At 59.1% G+C, this 12,119-nt stretch overlaps 1 protein-coding gene across 4 annotated transcripts; it reads right to left on the reverse strand.

Annotated features, from left to right (window-relative positions):
• Positions 1–51: 51 nt before the first annotated feature.
• On the reverse strand, positions 52–10,386 carry NTMT1 (N-terminal Xaa-Pro-Lys N-methyltransferase 1). 4 transcript variants are annotated; one of them, XM_039229499.1, is made up of 4 exons: positions 9,985–10,386; positions 3,151–3,362; positions 2,058–2,310; positions 52–908 (listed from the first exon to the last, which is right to left on the reverse strand). In XM_039229499.1, exons 2-4 carry the CDS (start codon positions 3,310–3,312, stop codon positions 652–654), a joined length of 672 nt encoding a protein of 223 aa, XP_039085430.1. In that variant the 5' UTR covers positions 3,313–3,362; positions 9,985–10,386; the 3' UTR covers positions 52–651. The 4 variants fall into 4 exon arrangements, with proteins under 4 accessions (XP_039085430.1, XP_039085429.1, XP_039085431.1 ...); XM_039229498.1 differs by lacking the exon at positions 9,985–10,386 and adding an exon at positions 9,138–9,596; XM_039229500.1 differs by lacking the exon at positions 9,985–10,386 and adding an exon at positions 8,637–8,700.
• Positions 10,387–12,119: the final 1,733 nt, after the last annotated feature.

Genomic DNA, 12,119 nt, shown 5'->3' on the forward strand with positions numbered 1-12,119 from the left:
TCAGCCAGGACAGCCCTGCTGCACGGCACGGAAGGGCACTACTCCAGGACCTTCCCGGTAACGGGGTTCACCCTTTTATTTTGTGACTTTTGAAAATTCACCAAGAAGCCGCCGCAAGGCACAGCCTGGAGTGAGGCTACAGCCGCCCCTCGCCATAGACTGTTGTGACCATCATGTTAGGGACACCAGGGCTCCGTCACCAAGCAGGACTCGGAACGCGAATGCCCCCAGCAGCGGCAGGAGGCGCTGCGAAGGCACAGATGGCCATAGGCCCCGCTGCCCGGCCCCTCTCCTCCCGCCCTGGGAAAAGTCCTCAACGGCCAAGAGTTACTCTCCAGGCGTCGGGCCTGTGACCGGAAGGCCAGGCGGTGGTAAGGGCGATCCAGGGACTCTCAGGGGCCCGGGAGTCACATGGGTCTGCGCCGGGCCCCTGCCCCTCAGGGCAGCAGAGCCGGACTCCGGCCCCCCTGCTCCATCCGGCCGCGCCCTTCCCCACAGGGTCCCATCATGCCTTGTGAACAAGTCTCATGAGGATGGCATGCGGGTGTATTGAGGCCTTGCTCGGTGCCCCCGTTGTGGAGCCTGGGTCTTGCCCGCCTGCCGGGCCCCACCCCCACCCCACGCTGGTCCCTTGCTCCTGCCGGCCGCTGCTCATCTCAGTGCCAAGCTGTAGACGTGGTAGATCTCGTCCGGAAGGTTCTCCTGGCGCTCCTGGGCTAGGAGGCTGAGGCCCGCGCTACGGATGATCCCGTGGACCACCTCAAGGCCCCGGCACACGCTGCTGTCCACGTCGTCCAGGACCACGCCCTCCTGGGCCATGTTGTCCTTGATGACGATGATGCCATTGGGGCGCAGGCCCTGCTTGCAGCGCCGCAGGAAGGCAGCCAGGTGCTGGTCGGTCAGGTGACCTGGGGACAGCAGAGGCTGGGGTCACCAGGGAGCGGTGCGAGAGTGTCCGTGCCACTGCCCGTTCCCCTCCAGCTTCCTGCCTCAACGGGCTCCTCTCCTGCTCTCAGCATGCAGGGAGGTTTACCAAACCCCAGGTTATGTTGGAGCAAACCGGCTCAGAAGTTACCCGCCCAGGGCGCTCACCAAGCGCGCAGCTGGGATCTCACGTCCTCGGCGACCTGTGGGCCCTGCCCCGCACCTACGCCCCGTGCCCCCGTCAGGCCCGGTTTACGGGAACCGCACCAGAGCTTCTTCCCTAATTAAAGCTCCAGACAGGCTTTTGAGGACAGAACACAGGGCCAGACCCGGCGTGTCCCCGGCAGGTCTGCAGAGTGGATGGCCTGCCAGCCAGGTCACCGGCCCAGAAAGCATGCTGGGTGTGTGGCCCGGCTAAGCGGGGGCAAGATGGGGTGGCAAGTGCAGCCTGATCACTGTGAGCAGCAGGGGGCCAAGGCTTCCGTGTTTCCTCTTACTGAAGACGCTGGGGTGCCAGGCGGCTCAGTCATGTAAGCATCCGACTCTTGATTCTGGCTCAGGTCATGATCTCACGGTTTGTGAGCTCAAGCCCTGCGTCAGGCTCTGTGCCAACAGCATGGGATTCTCTCCCTGCCCCTCCCCTGCACATGTGTACGTGCTCTCTCAAAATAAATAAACTATAAGCTCACTTCCACTTTCTTAAATGCAGTTCTTGGGGCTCCTGGGTGGCTCAGTCGGTTTAGCATCTGACTCGGCTCAGGTCATGATCTCGCGGTTCGTGGGTTGAAGCCCCGTGTCAGGCTCTGTGCTGATAGCCAGCTCAGAGCCTAGAGCCAGTTTCAGATTGTGTCTCCCTCTCTCTCTGACCCTCCCCTGCTCACGCTGTCTCTTTCTCTCTCAGAAATACATTTAAAAAAAAATCTAAATGCAGTTCTTGGTCATTTACGGTTTTTCAACAAAAACCTGCCCCCTAAACGGGTCCTACCACAGGTATCAACAAAACACAGAAAGGGTACTTGCAGGGAATGTCTCCCACAGTCCTGGCGGGCCCAGGGAGGACTGGAGAAGGCCCCAGGGGCCCCGTCTATGCAGCAGGAGGTGTGTGGAAGGCAAAGGGGCCGCGGAAGGCTCACCTATCACCCACTGGATCCAGATGACATCATAGGAGTCGGGCTCGGGGCTGAAGTCCTGGAGGCCACAGCAGAAGTAGTTCCTCACCCTCTTGCCCTCCTCCCCCAGGTAGGTCTTGGCCTTGACCAGGAAGTCTTCCGTCACGTCCACCATGTCCACCACTCCGAAGAGCGGCAGGAGCAGCCGCTTGGTGATCCTGCCGATGCCGGCTCCGCAGTCCAGGGCAAAGGAGGTCCCCGTCTTGTCCGGGCCTTCCTAGGAAGCGGGGAAGGCACAGACCCCATGAGGAAGGCTCAGAAAGCCAGGGGGCCCTGTGGCTCCATCAAGAGGCGGTTCCTCCCGAGCTCCCAGTTACTCGAGTCAGGACCGGGCACAGCCTGGGGGGCTGGCAGGCTTGGGGTGGTCAGCGGTAGGAGCGCGCACGGCACCCTCTGGTCCCGGGCCACACGTTTCTAAGATGAAAGCCAACTTCCACGTGCAGGTGGGCACCAGAACAGGTGTGTGTGATTCCTCTTATTCCCGAGACCCCGTTAAAACGACAGGATGAAAAGAACTCAGGCAGTGAAAGAATGGAAGGGCAGCCAGGGAGTCTCGCTCATTTTCACAGATCTGGAAAGACGGAAAGTGGGCGAAGACCTCGGAGCATGGGTAGCAAGCAGCAGCCCGTGATGCTCACTAGGGGAGGGGTGAGGAGGAGGGGGCACAGGGAGATGCCACCCTGGCCCAGAGAAGGGCAGAGGGGGAAGGAGGGGCGAACTGGGAGGCTGCCAGCTGAAGCCGAAGAGCCAGCATCCCCGGCCCCGCTGGCTGCGGACACGGCGGGACAGCCAAGGACTTGCCCTAGCAAAACGGAGCAGCTGACGGGAGACCCCGTTTGGGTGTCTGGAAGCCCCGGCACGGCGGCCCGTGCCTGTCTGGCGACCCGGAGACAGAGGCCCCAGTCCACACGCCACCCCCGCCCGGGGCCCTTGAGGCCTGGGTGGCTAATGCCAACAGACAACCAAAGGCCCAGCGGCGGTGCGCATAGGAGGTGGCGCCCCTGCAGCCCAGGCGGGCCGCGTCCTCGCTCCTGGAGAGCACGCCAGACCCGCCTACCCGCAGGAACCTCTGCAGGAACTTCCGGGAGCTGCTGATGTCGATGCCGGAGATGTGGCCGTACCCCCCGAGCATGCCGTCCACGGTGGGCGGGACTTCCTTCCAGTACGTCTTGGCCTTTGAATAGAACTGTTTCTCATCTTCTATCACCTCACTTGTCATGCTGTCACCAGCCGACTGGGCTCAGGCACCACACTCGGCAGCAGTGCCTCCTGAACGAGAGAAAGAGCAAATCAACCAGGTAGAGGCCCCAGGCTCCACGGTCACACAACCCTGCCTGATGCAGACAAATGTCCCATGTCCTCCAAACTGCTACATGCGGTGGGTGACAGGGCCTTGCCTCTTGTATTCAAGTCATTTTGCAGTTACCTTTGTATCCAAGGAGGGGACCCAGAGTCCTGGGCTGCGAGTCTGTTCCCTACTGTGCGTGTCACCTGACCCCATGTTCTCACCCTAGGCTACAGGGAACCCCAATCTGCACCCGAGGGAAGCGAGGCAAAGAACCCCAGCCTTCCGCAGTGGGCGTCCCGGCTGGTCCTGGGGAGGGGGGCGGGGGAGTCCGCACACCCCCCTTCCTGTCTCGTGAGCACAGACCGAAGCTTACTGTGGGGCCCCGGCCTTAGTTAACCACAAACCGGACTCGGCGTCAGGCCCTGTGCTGGGAACCCCTGCACACACACGTTGGCGACGCTGCAGGGCCACAGACAAGGCCAAGAGGCGGGCCGGCACGCCCTGGAGGAGGCACTTCCCTGGGGAGACAAAGAAGGAATCCCTGGGGATGATGCAGGTGGAACTGAGGAGGAGGAAGCGTTCACGAAGCCAGGGGCCAAGCCTGCTCCGCGGAGGAAGGTGCGGAAGGTGCACGGAGAGCCCTTGCAACTTTCCGGCGGGTAGGGGTGCGGACGTTAGATCAGACTCCTCCCTAAAGAACAGGGAGCTTGGACTAGTCTAGGTTAAGCAGGTAGATGTGTTCTGGAAGACTGCTGACAGCTGTGTGGGACCTGGGCAAGAGTGAAAGCGGACGGGAAGACAGGGTGTCAGGGTAGCAGGGGGAGGGGCAACCTCAAAGCAAAAGCCAGGGCCTGGGGTGGGGGAGGGCCGGAAGGGTCACACCTCTACCCTGAGGCACCACAGGCTCATCTAGATAAAGCCCGAGAGAGCTTCCGACCCTCAGAGAGCTTCTGGTCCAGCAGGAGAGAGAAACAAGCGGAATGAATTAAGACACAGGCAGAAACGGCGTGGACTCTCACTGAGCCACACGTGCTGTGGGGACTCAGGGCGGCAGACGAGGCAGCAGCCGAGCTCATCCCTCAAAGGCCAGGGATGCTGGGGGCGGGGAGGGCACAGACCGCGGCACTGCTGGCCCGGCGCGCAGCCTGGTGACAGCCTGGGCCGGCTGCCATGCAGACCGAGCATGGGGGTGTTCTGGGAGGTGAGCTTCGGCAGATGGGGCCTGGATTGCAGGGGGCCCCAAGGATGGGTGGGGGGCCGTGGGCCTAGCCTGTTGGAAATGGGAAACCAATAGGCTGAGAGTTTCCAAAGGGCCCGAGGTGGGGGCGGGGCCGCAAGCTGCAGGGGTACCACTGGCACACTGGGAATGCAGGAGCTGGGGAGAGGAGTGGTGGCACGCACGCGCTTCCCATCGGCCACCGGGTGGCCACAAGCAACCGTGAGCACGCCGCCTCGTCCTGGCAGAGCAGAGGGATGTGATGCAGGGAAAGCCGAGTGCCTCGCCCAGGATAAGGGGGCCGAGCTCCTCCCTCTCGGCCACGAACTCCAAGGCCGTCGGTGACCAGCCCAGTCCAGGGGCCTCCTCCGCGCCGGGTCCAATCCGCTGGCTGCCTTCAGACCCCGTACCTCCATCTGAAGTTACATCACTGACTCACCGTCTAGTGCCCCCTGGGATGGAAGCTCCGGAGGCGTGACCTGGCTGTTTCACCACTGTGTCCCCCCAGCAGCAAGCCCCCGTGAGTCCCTTAGCGCAGGGGTGAAAGACCCCGATCCGCCGCCTTCACTCCACCCCACTGGGCAGCCGCAAAGTCGCTGACGCCTGGAACGGGGCAGGCCTCGCATGGAGCCCCGGGGTAGTGCTCAAACCAAGTGAAAACCCCTCGGATGGAGGGCTGCTCTAAGGACCCGAGACAAGTACTCGGACAGGAAGTAGAAAAGTGCCCCGAGAACAGGCACGCAGCCCTCAAAACAGAATTCAGAGACTATGAGAGAAGGACACGGAACAGACCACGAGAAAAGCTGAGGAATTTTCCCTGGCCACGTTCATTACTAGCCTAGCCCCTGCTGCACAACTGTACTCTCAACTTGTCCTACTCGACAAGGAACCTTCCAGCAGCAGCAGACCCACCTCTGCCCAACAACTCAGGGATGCTCCTCACCCATGCCATGCTGCCTCCACCCCAGTGAGCCCTTTCCAGGCAACCCTGCCAGCCAGCAGGGCCACTGGGGGAGGGCCCTCCCCCCCCATCCCCGGCTCCTTCCGGGACTCGGACATTCCTCACCGACTCGGCCACACACTGGCCCTCTGAGGAACCAGAAGGGAACCGACAGCCCCCACGTGCCCTGGCAGGTGCGATTCTCAGGTCTGTGACTGTCCCTGTTTCTGCCCTCTAGAGCCCTTCTGCTGTGCAGACTCCTCCAATCAGTCCTCAGATTCTCGAACCAGCTCTCAGCTGACGCTCTGGCCCGCTGCTTTGGCTCCGCTGTTCGGGTACAAGGGTCTGGGACACAGTGAAGACAAGTCCCAACGACCGTGGCAATCAAAGAGTCCTGGGAGAGGCGACAGGCTGGAGGGCCCTGGTTCTAAATTCAGCATCTCTTCACGCTGGCTCGCCGCCATGTCCCCCCTCAGCATCCTTGCACCTGAGACGGTCCCCCCACTCAGACGGCGCAGCAAGAAAACATTCACTCTGACCCTGAGATATATGGGAAGCAAAAGAACGCAGAAGCCTCCCGATACCCAGGAATGCCAGCAGTGGCAGAGTGGATGTCACTGTTAGGTCCCCAGGAGCTGACAAGAAAGAGGGCCACTAGCCCAAATGTCAGCAAGGTGCTGGGGGTGGAGCTGCGCAGCCCCACCTGCAGGCCCCACGGCCACCACTACCTGGGACGGATGCCATCGGAGCCGGCTCTCCCCGGGCGTGCTGGCAGCGCCCCCACTCAGCACTCATGCTGCAGCTCGGACCCTGTCCCCTCCACGCCCACTGGTCATGGCGACCGCCAATTTTGTCCTCACAGCTGTCTCCCCACTGGCCTGGGAGCTCGCTGGAGACCATCCGGGGCTGCCTGAGCTGTCCCTGGATTTCTCCTGCACTGCACGCAGCACAGGGGCCGTCAACAGAAAGGTCACTCCCGGCCAGACGACCAGGATGGGGGGGGCTGGGCCCCCCTCACCCCCCACTGTCTCTCTCTGCCCGTCTGCCTTCCCTCCTAGGAGGTAAGCTTCCTGGAGGCAGGGACACGATCCTAAACCCCCTTACCGCAGCCTGATTCAAGGCGGCTGTTGGCTAATTGGCTGCTGAATGAACCAGAGAACGAGCTTTGTGTGGCCACGGTCATTTTCCACCTTTAAGAAAGTCCTACAGAAATTCAACCACTCCAGACTGGTAACACTAAAGCCATTACCAACAGTGTCGTTTTCTGCTTTACCAAAAGCCTTCCGACATGATTCCTTTAAATGTCAAGGTCGTCTGAATCATCTAATTTACAAGAACTCCACTGACAGGCAGATTCTAGGAACGGGCCAGAGGAGGGACGTCTAGGCCGGGAATGTCTAGGCCGGGAAACGGCTAAGATAATTCTGATACTTGTTCCAGCAACCGATCCATTAGTAAACGCGACTCCGCGGGGCCCTGTCTAGGCTCCGTCTCCCAGCGTCCAGACTGCAGTGGGCAGGAGGGCCCGGGGCGTCAGGCGGAAAGGTCGGAAAGGTCGTCGGTGGAACAGCAGGAGGTCCCCGTCCTCTGGCAGGGCTGGGGTGAGGGGCTGGTGGCGTGGCGACAGGGACGGGGCCCAGTGTGGCTTCCTGCGCGCGCCAGGTGAGCTGGGCTAGGAAGAGAAGCCCTTCGTGCACAGTGGGCTCTGCCCTTCAACAGGCGGGACGTGGCCGTGCACCTGTCCCGGTCATCCGGCCACCACCTCTTCCCCTCCAGGGGGTTCAGGGGAGGACAGGGGGGCAGCTGCCCCAGCTCCCACTTCTCCCAGGACGCCCGGAGAAGAACCGTGTCCGAGCCGCCCTGTCAGCACCTGGTGGAGGCATCACATCGTTTTCATCTACCAGTCTCTCCGCAACAGCCTGGAAGCAACGGGAGGCCAGAGTCTGCCTGGGGTCCCCTCCTCCCCCTCCCTGGGTCTGGGACAGGGCTGGACATATGGGAATGGCAAGGTGCTCCATGATGAAGAAAGAAAAGGAAGGAGGAAGAACACCCCCCCACAAAAAAATAGACGGGTGGGGAGGGGTACATTTAAAAACAAACTAAGGCTCTGGGGCGCCTGGGTGGCTCAGTCGGTTGAGCGTCCAACTTCAGCTCAGGTCATGATCTCATGGCTCGTGAGTTCGAGCCCTGTGTCGGGCTCTGGCCTGGAGCCTGCTTTGGATTCTGTGTCTCCCTCTCTCTCTGCCCGTCCCCTACTTGCGCTGTCTCTCCCTCTCTCAAAAATACGTTAAAAGATATTTTAAAAACTTAAAAAAAAAAAAAAAAAAGGATCTAGTGGAGTCAAATACACCAGGTCTGAATCCTAACTTTGCTTCTCACTGGCTGAGTAAGCTCAGATAAGACACTTAACTTAGTCAAGTGCACTTCTTTATCTACAGAACGGGAACAGCAATGTGGGAAGGCTGGGATGATGAAAGGTAGGCATAAAAGCACCAGGTGATCCACAGAGTGCCACACACATCTTATCTCCCCCGAGTTTAGAAATCTCTGTCAAATGAGTCTCACCAATTCTCACTGCCAATCCTAGAGATCAGACGAGATAACTACACCGAAATGCCCTGTAAACTGTAGAGCGTTAGACGCACCTAAGGGATTATTACCGTTACCCGAGGTGCTGGACCCAGGACACTCAAAAGAGCTCTGCAAATCCGCAGGAGAGGGGCGTGGGACGCCGTCTCTGTGACCTTATGGCTTCTGTGCGCCACCAAAGCCTCCAACCCTCCCCCACTCCCCAGTCCACGACTAGAAAACCAGTGCACTAAAGGAGTGATGTGCCTTAAAACACAGACACACACACGAAACCAGGAAGGGCATGGGGAGAGAACCCACACGTCGATGGACCGTCAAGGCCCCAGTCCTCCCGGGCAATGATTCTATACATCCAGCCCGCCTGCAATACTGCCCCGCCCCCCACCGTCAGGGCCTCTGCCACCCGACGTCTCTACCCCCCACCCCCACGACACCTCCCTCCCGCCGTTGACGGGCAGCTGGGCCTGGGCCTTTCGTTCGAACTGGCAACCCCTTCGCGAACAGGCTGACCTTGGCTCCAAGGGCTCTTGGCAGCGAGCCGTCTTCGGAGCAGCACCTGTGTGTAGCCCTAACCGGGGATGGGTCCAAGGTGAAATAGGATAGCGACCGCCATGCGGCGGGCACTACTCTGCTCTGTGCCCGGCTCTGACCTGGGCATTTTCCTGAGCCCTGACACCTACTCTCCGAGCGCATGCTCTCCTTATCCCCCTTTCTCAAGAGGAAACTGAGGCTCCGAAACGGAAAGGGTAACCAGCTGCGACCCCGGAACGGCTTCGGGGGGGTTGCCCGTCCAGGCTCCGGGTGCCTCGGCCTCCCCCCTTCCACCAGCCCCTAACCCCGCGCCCCCACAACCGCCCCCCGCGCGACCTCTCCGGAACGCGCACGTGGGGCCCCGGCAGCTCGCGCCGGGTCACGTGACGCGCCGGGACCTCGGGGCGCCGAAGCGGTTGGGGGCCGGGGCCTCCTCGGCCCCGCCGGCCCCCGCTCCCCAATCCACCTCGCGCTACTCACCCCGGGCGGGGGCTCCCGGAACCCGGGAGAAGAGGACGAAGACGAGGAAGACGAAGGGAGGGCGGCAGCGAACACCCCAGAAGCCCACAGCCAGCTCGGTCAGACCGCGGACAAACGCGACACCTCGCGGCGCGCGCTGCCTTTGTCCGTACACGTCACTTCCGGGCGCCCGGGGGTGGGGCCGCTACTAGCTCCGCCCCGCGACCGCTTTGCTCCGCCCCGTGGGCGCCTGGATTCAGTTGACTCTCTGGTTCGTGGAAGGAACTCTCAGACTTAAAAGCGCCTCGGCGCTGCCGAGCCTCTCCCTTCTGCCTCCAGTACGTGCACCGGTTCGTTTGGCGGCTGGAGGCTGGACTTTTAAAAACGAGCGTTCTGTGGGTTTTCCACCGGGTAAAAAGAGGAGAGGAGCCTTATTCCTCAAGTTGTACCCATAATAATTTGCATCTTAAAGGAACATACAGATCCAAGAAAGAAAGAGGAAGGGAAGGGAAGGGAAGGGAAGGGAAGGGAAGGGAAGGGAGGGAGGGAGGGAGGGAGGGAGGAAGGAAGGAAGGAAGGAAGGAAGGAAGGAAGGAAGGAAGGAAGGAAGGAAGGAAGGAAGGAAGGAAGGAAGGAATAAGGAAGGAAGGAAACGAAGAAAAGGAAAGGAAGGAAGAAAAAGAAGAAAGAAAGAAAGAAAGAAAGAAAGAAAGAAAGAAAGAAAGAAAGAAAGAAAGAAAGAAAGAAACCCTTGACATTGCCAAAGGGATGCTACCCCAAAGAAGCAGAACAAGTCCTTGAGGTTTCCATTCCAAAAACCCTGCCCTCCCATAGGTTCCTCCCGTATATAGATGTTCTGGAGGGGTACCTCAAAGCAACCTTGATGGAAATATGATGAGTTTGCAGGTGGATAGGCCTGGTGAACCTCTCCAATCTCCTCTTCTTCCAGACCGATGTGCTTACTCACTTTCCAATGTTCTGAGTGTTAAATGTGTAAGATATTGCCGGGGGAGCCTTCAGCCCTGTGCCTGCAGTGTGCTGTCTGTAAAGAGACAATATTTATCAGAAGTTCATTTTTCCTAAACTGATGTCCAGCCAGGTCTTAGATTTACAATGCCTTCCTCTGGGCTTTGCACACTGGAAGTGTGTTTGCTCTAATGACGTGAAAGCTGGGGGAGGGGGGGCAGACTGCAGCTGAGTCCCCCAAATCTGTTTATGTGAATATTATTTGGCATCCTCTCCAGAGTACTCCAGGTCAGACTTGGTTCCGCTGGCCTGGGCCCCTCTCCCAAGCTTCATTTTCCATGTTTCTAAGGGAAGGGAATAAATCCTGAACAATCTCAACTGCTGAGTGTGTAACCTTCCTTTGGGAAGCTCTGAGCCCAGCTCTTCTACAGGTGCCTAAAAACCCACCTCTACCTTTAATTCCAGTCAATGGAACAGAAAGTCCCTTCCCTATACCTGGACGCTGATGGCCCCAAACTCAAAGCCTCTTGCATCTCTGAATCCCCAAACCTTGCACACAGTAGTTGATCATGAAATGTCTGTAGCATACAAGAGCTGGAGGGGTCCTTAGAAATCATGTAGTTAGTCTGGGGGTGTCTGGGTAGCTCAGTCGGTTGAGCGTTTGACCTCATCAGGTCGTGATGATCTCATAGTTCATGAGTTCAAGCCCTGCGTCGGGCTCTGTGCTGACAGCTCAGAGCCTAGAGCCTGCTTCAGATTCTGCGTCTCCCTCTCTCTCTGCTCCTCCTCCACCCATGCTGTGTCTCTCTCTCTCAAAAATAAACATTAAAAAAAATCATGTAGTCAGTGTTCCTCATCCATTTTTTTTTTTTTTAACTCACGCACTCTTAGAATAAATATAAAAAATGTTTGCCTTCCTGGGTGCCTGCCTCTGACTTCGGCTCAGGTCAAGATCTCACAGTTCGTGGATCCAGGCTCTGCTCTGCGCTGATGCGGAGCCTGTTTGGGATTCTTGCTCTCTCCATTCTCTCTGCCCCTCTCCCGTTCATGCTTTCTCTCGAGATATATAAACTAAAAAAGAAAAGTTCACCTTCCCCACTCAATATTCTAACTTCCCAAGGAGGTATGCCCTCCCGTCCCTGGTTGAAGAGTATTTGCAGAAAGTAGAAATACATCAGCTATGCCTCCTCCAGGCCGGCTTGTAAAATTGTCCAATTGTACCATGCCAGAGAAATTGCTGGTCCAAACAGTCCTTCTCTCCCACTCCGAGTTCACAATGCAGACTTCTCCCTTCCCTCCTCCCAGCCAAGAGTCGCCGATGGGGGTCTGACAGTCTGTTTTACCACGGAGCCCTGAGAAAGGCCAGATTGTCCAGCATCGCGAAGCAAACAGGAGCAGAGCATGACCTGGAAACTGGGTCTCTTAGTTTCCAAGCCCACTGCATTCTTACTGCCCAGCCTCGCAGTGGAAGCTGGACTTCCGGACCTACCCAGTCCAGACTTGACCCACCTGGGCCTCCCAAATCCAGAGAGGGTAGCGGAACCCTGGGCCTTTCACCGCTGGCTTGGGCCTGGCTGCTCTGGTCAGGGGTCCAGCCACCCCCTTGTGAGGGCAGCCTTGGCTTTCTGAGCACAAAGCCCCACCCTCTGCCTCCAGGGCTGAAGAGCCCACCGCTCCTCACATGGCCTTGGGTGAGGGGTGGATCACGATGACCCCGAAGAGGCCCGGGAGGCAGCAGTGAGGGTCCAGCCGATGGACCAGGCCGGGAAGATGGGCTCTCCCAAGCACCAGCCCACCGGTTAGGGGGCTCTAAACTCCAGGGACCTTCTCGGGACCCATCCAGAAGCCACACTAGGGTGAGTGTGACACCGGGAGCCAGCTCAGAGCTGACAATAATCTGGTAGTGGGGTGTCATAGGGAGGAACCAGGCTCCAAGACCCCCCAGTGTCAGAGGCTGGGGGCTGGCATGGAGCTCTGTCTCTCAAAGGGGAGGTTTGTTAAAAATATGTGTCTTGGCCCCACCCCAGACCTACTGGG

Source organism: Hyaena hyaena, unplaced genomic scaffold, assembly GCF_003009895.1.
Source record: "Hyaena hyaena isolate Hyena2069 unplaced genomic scaffold, ASM300989v1 scaffold_38, whole genome shotgun sequence".
Taxonomy (NCBI): Eukaryota; Metazoa; Chordata; class Mammalia; order Carnivora; family Hyaenidae; genus Hyaena; species Hyaena hyaena.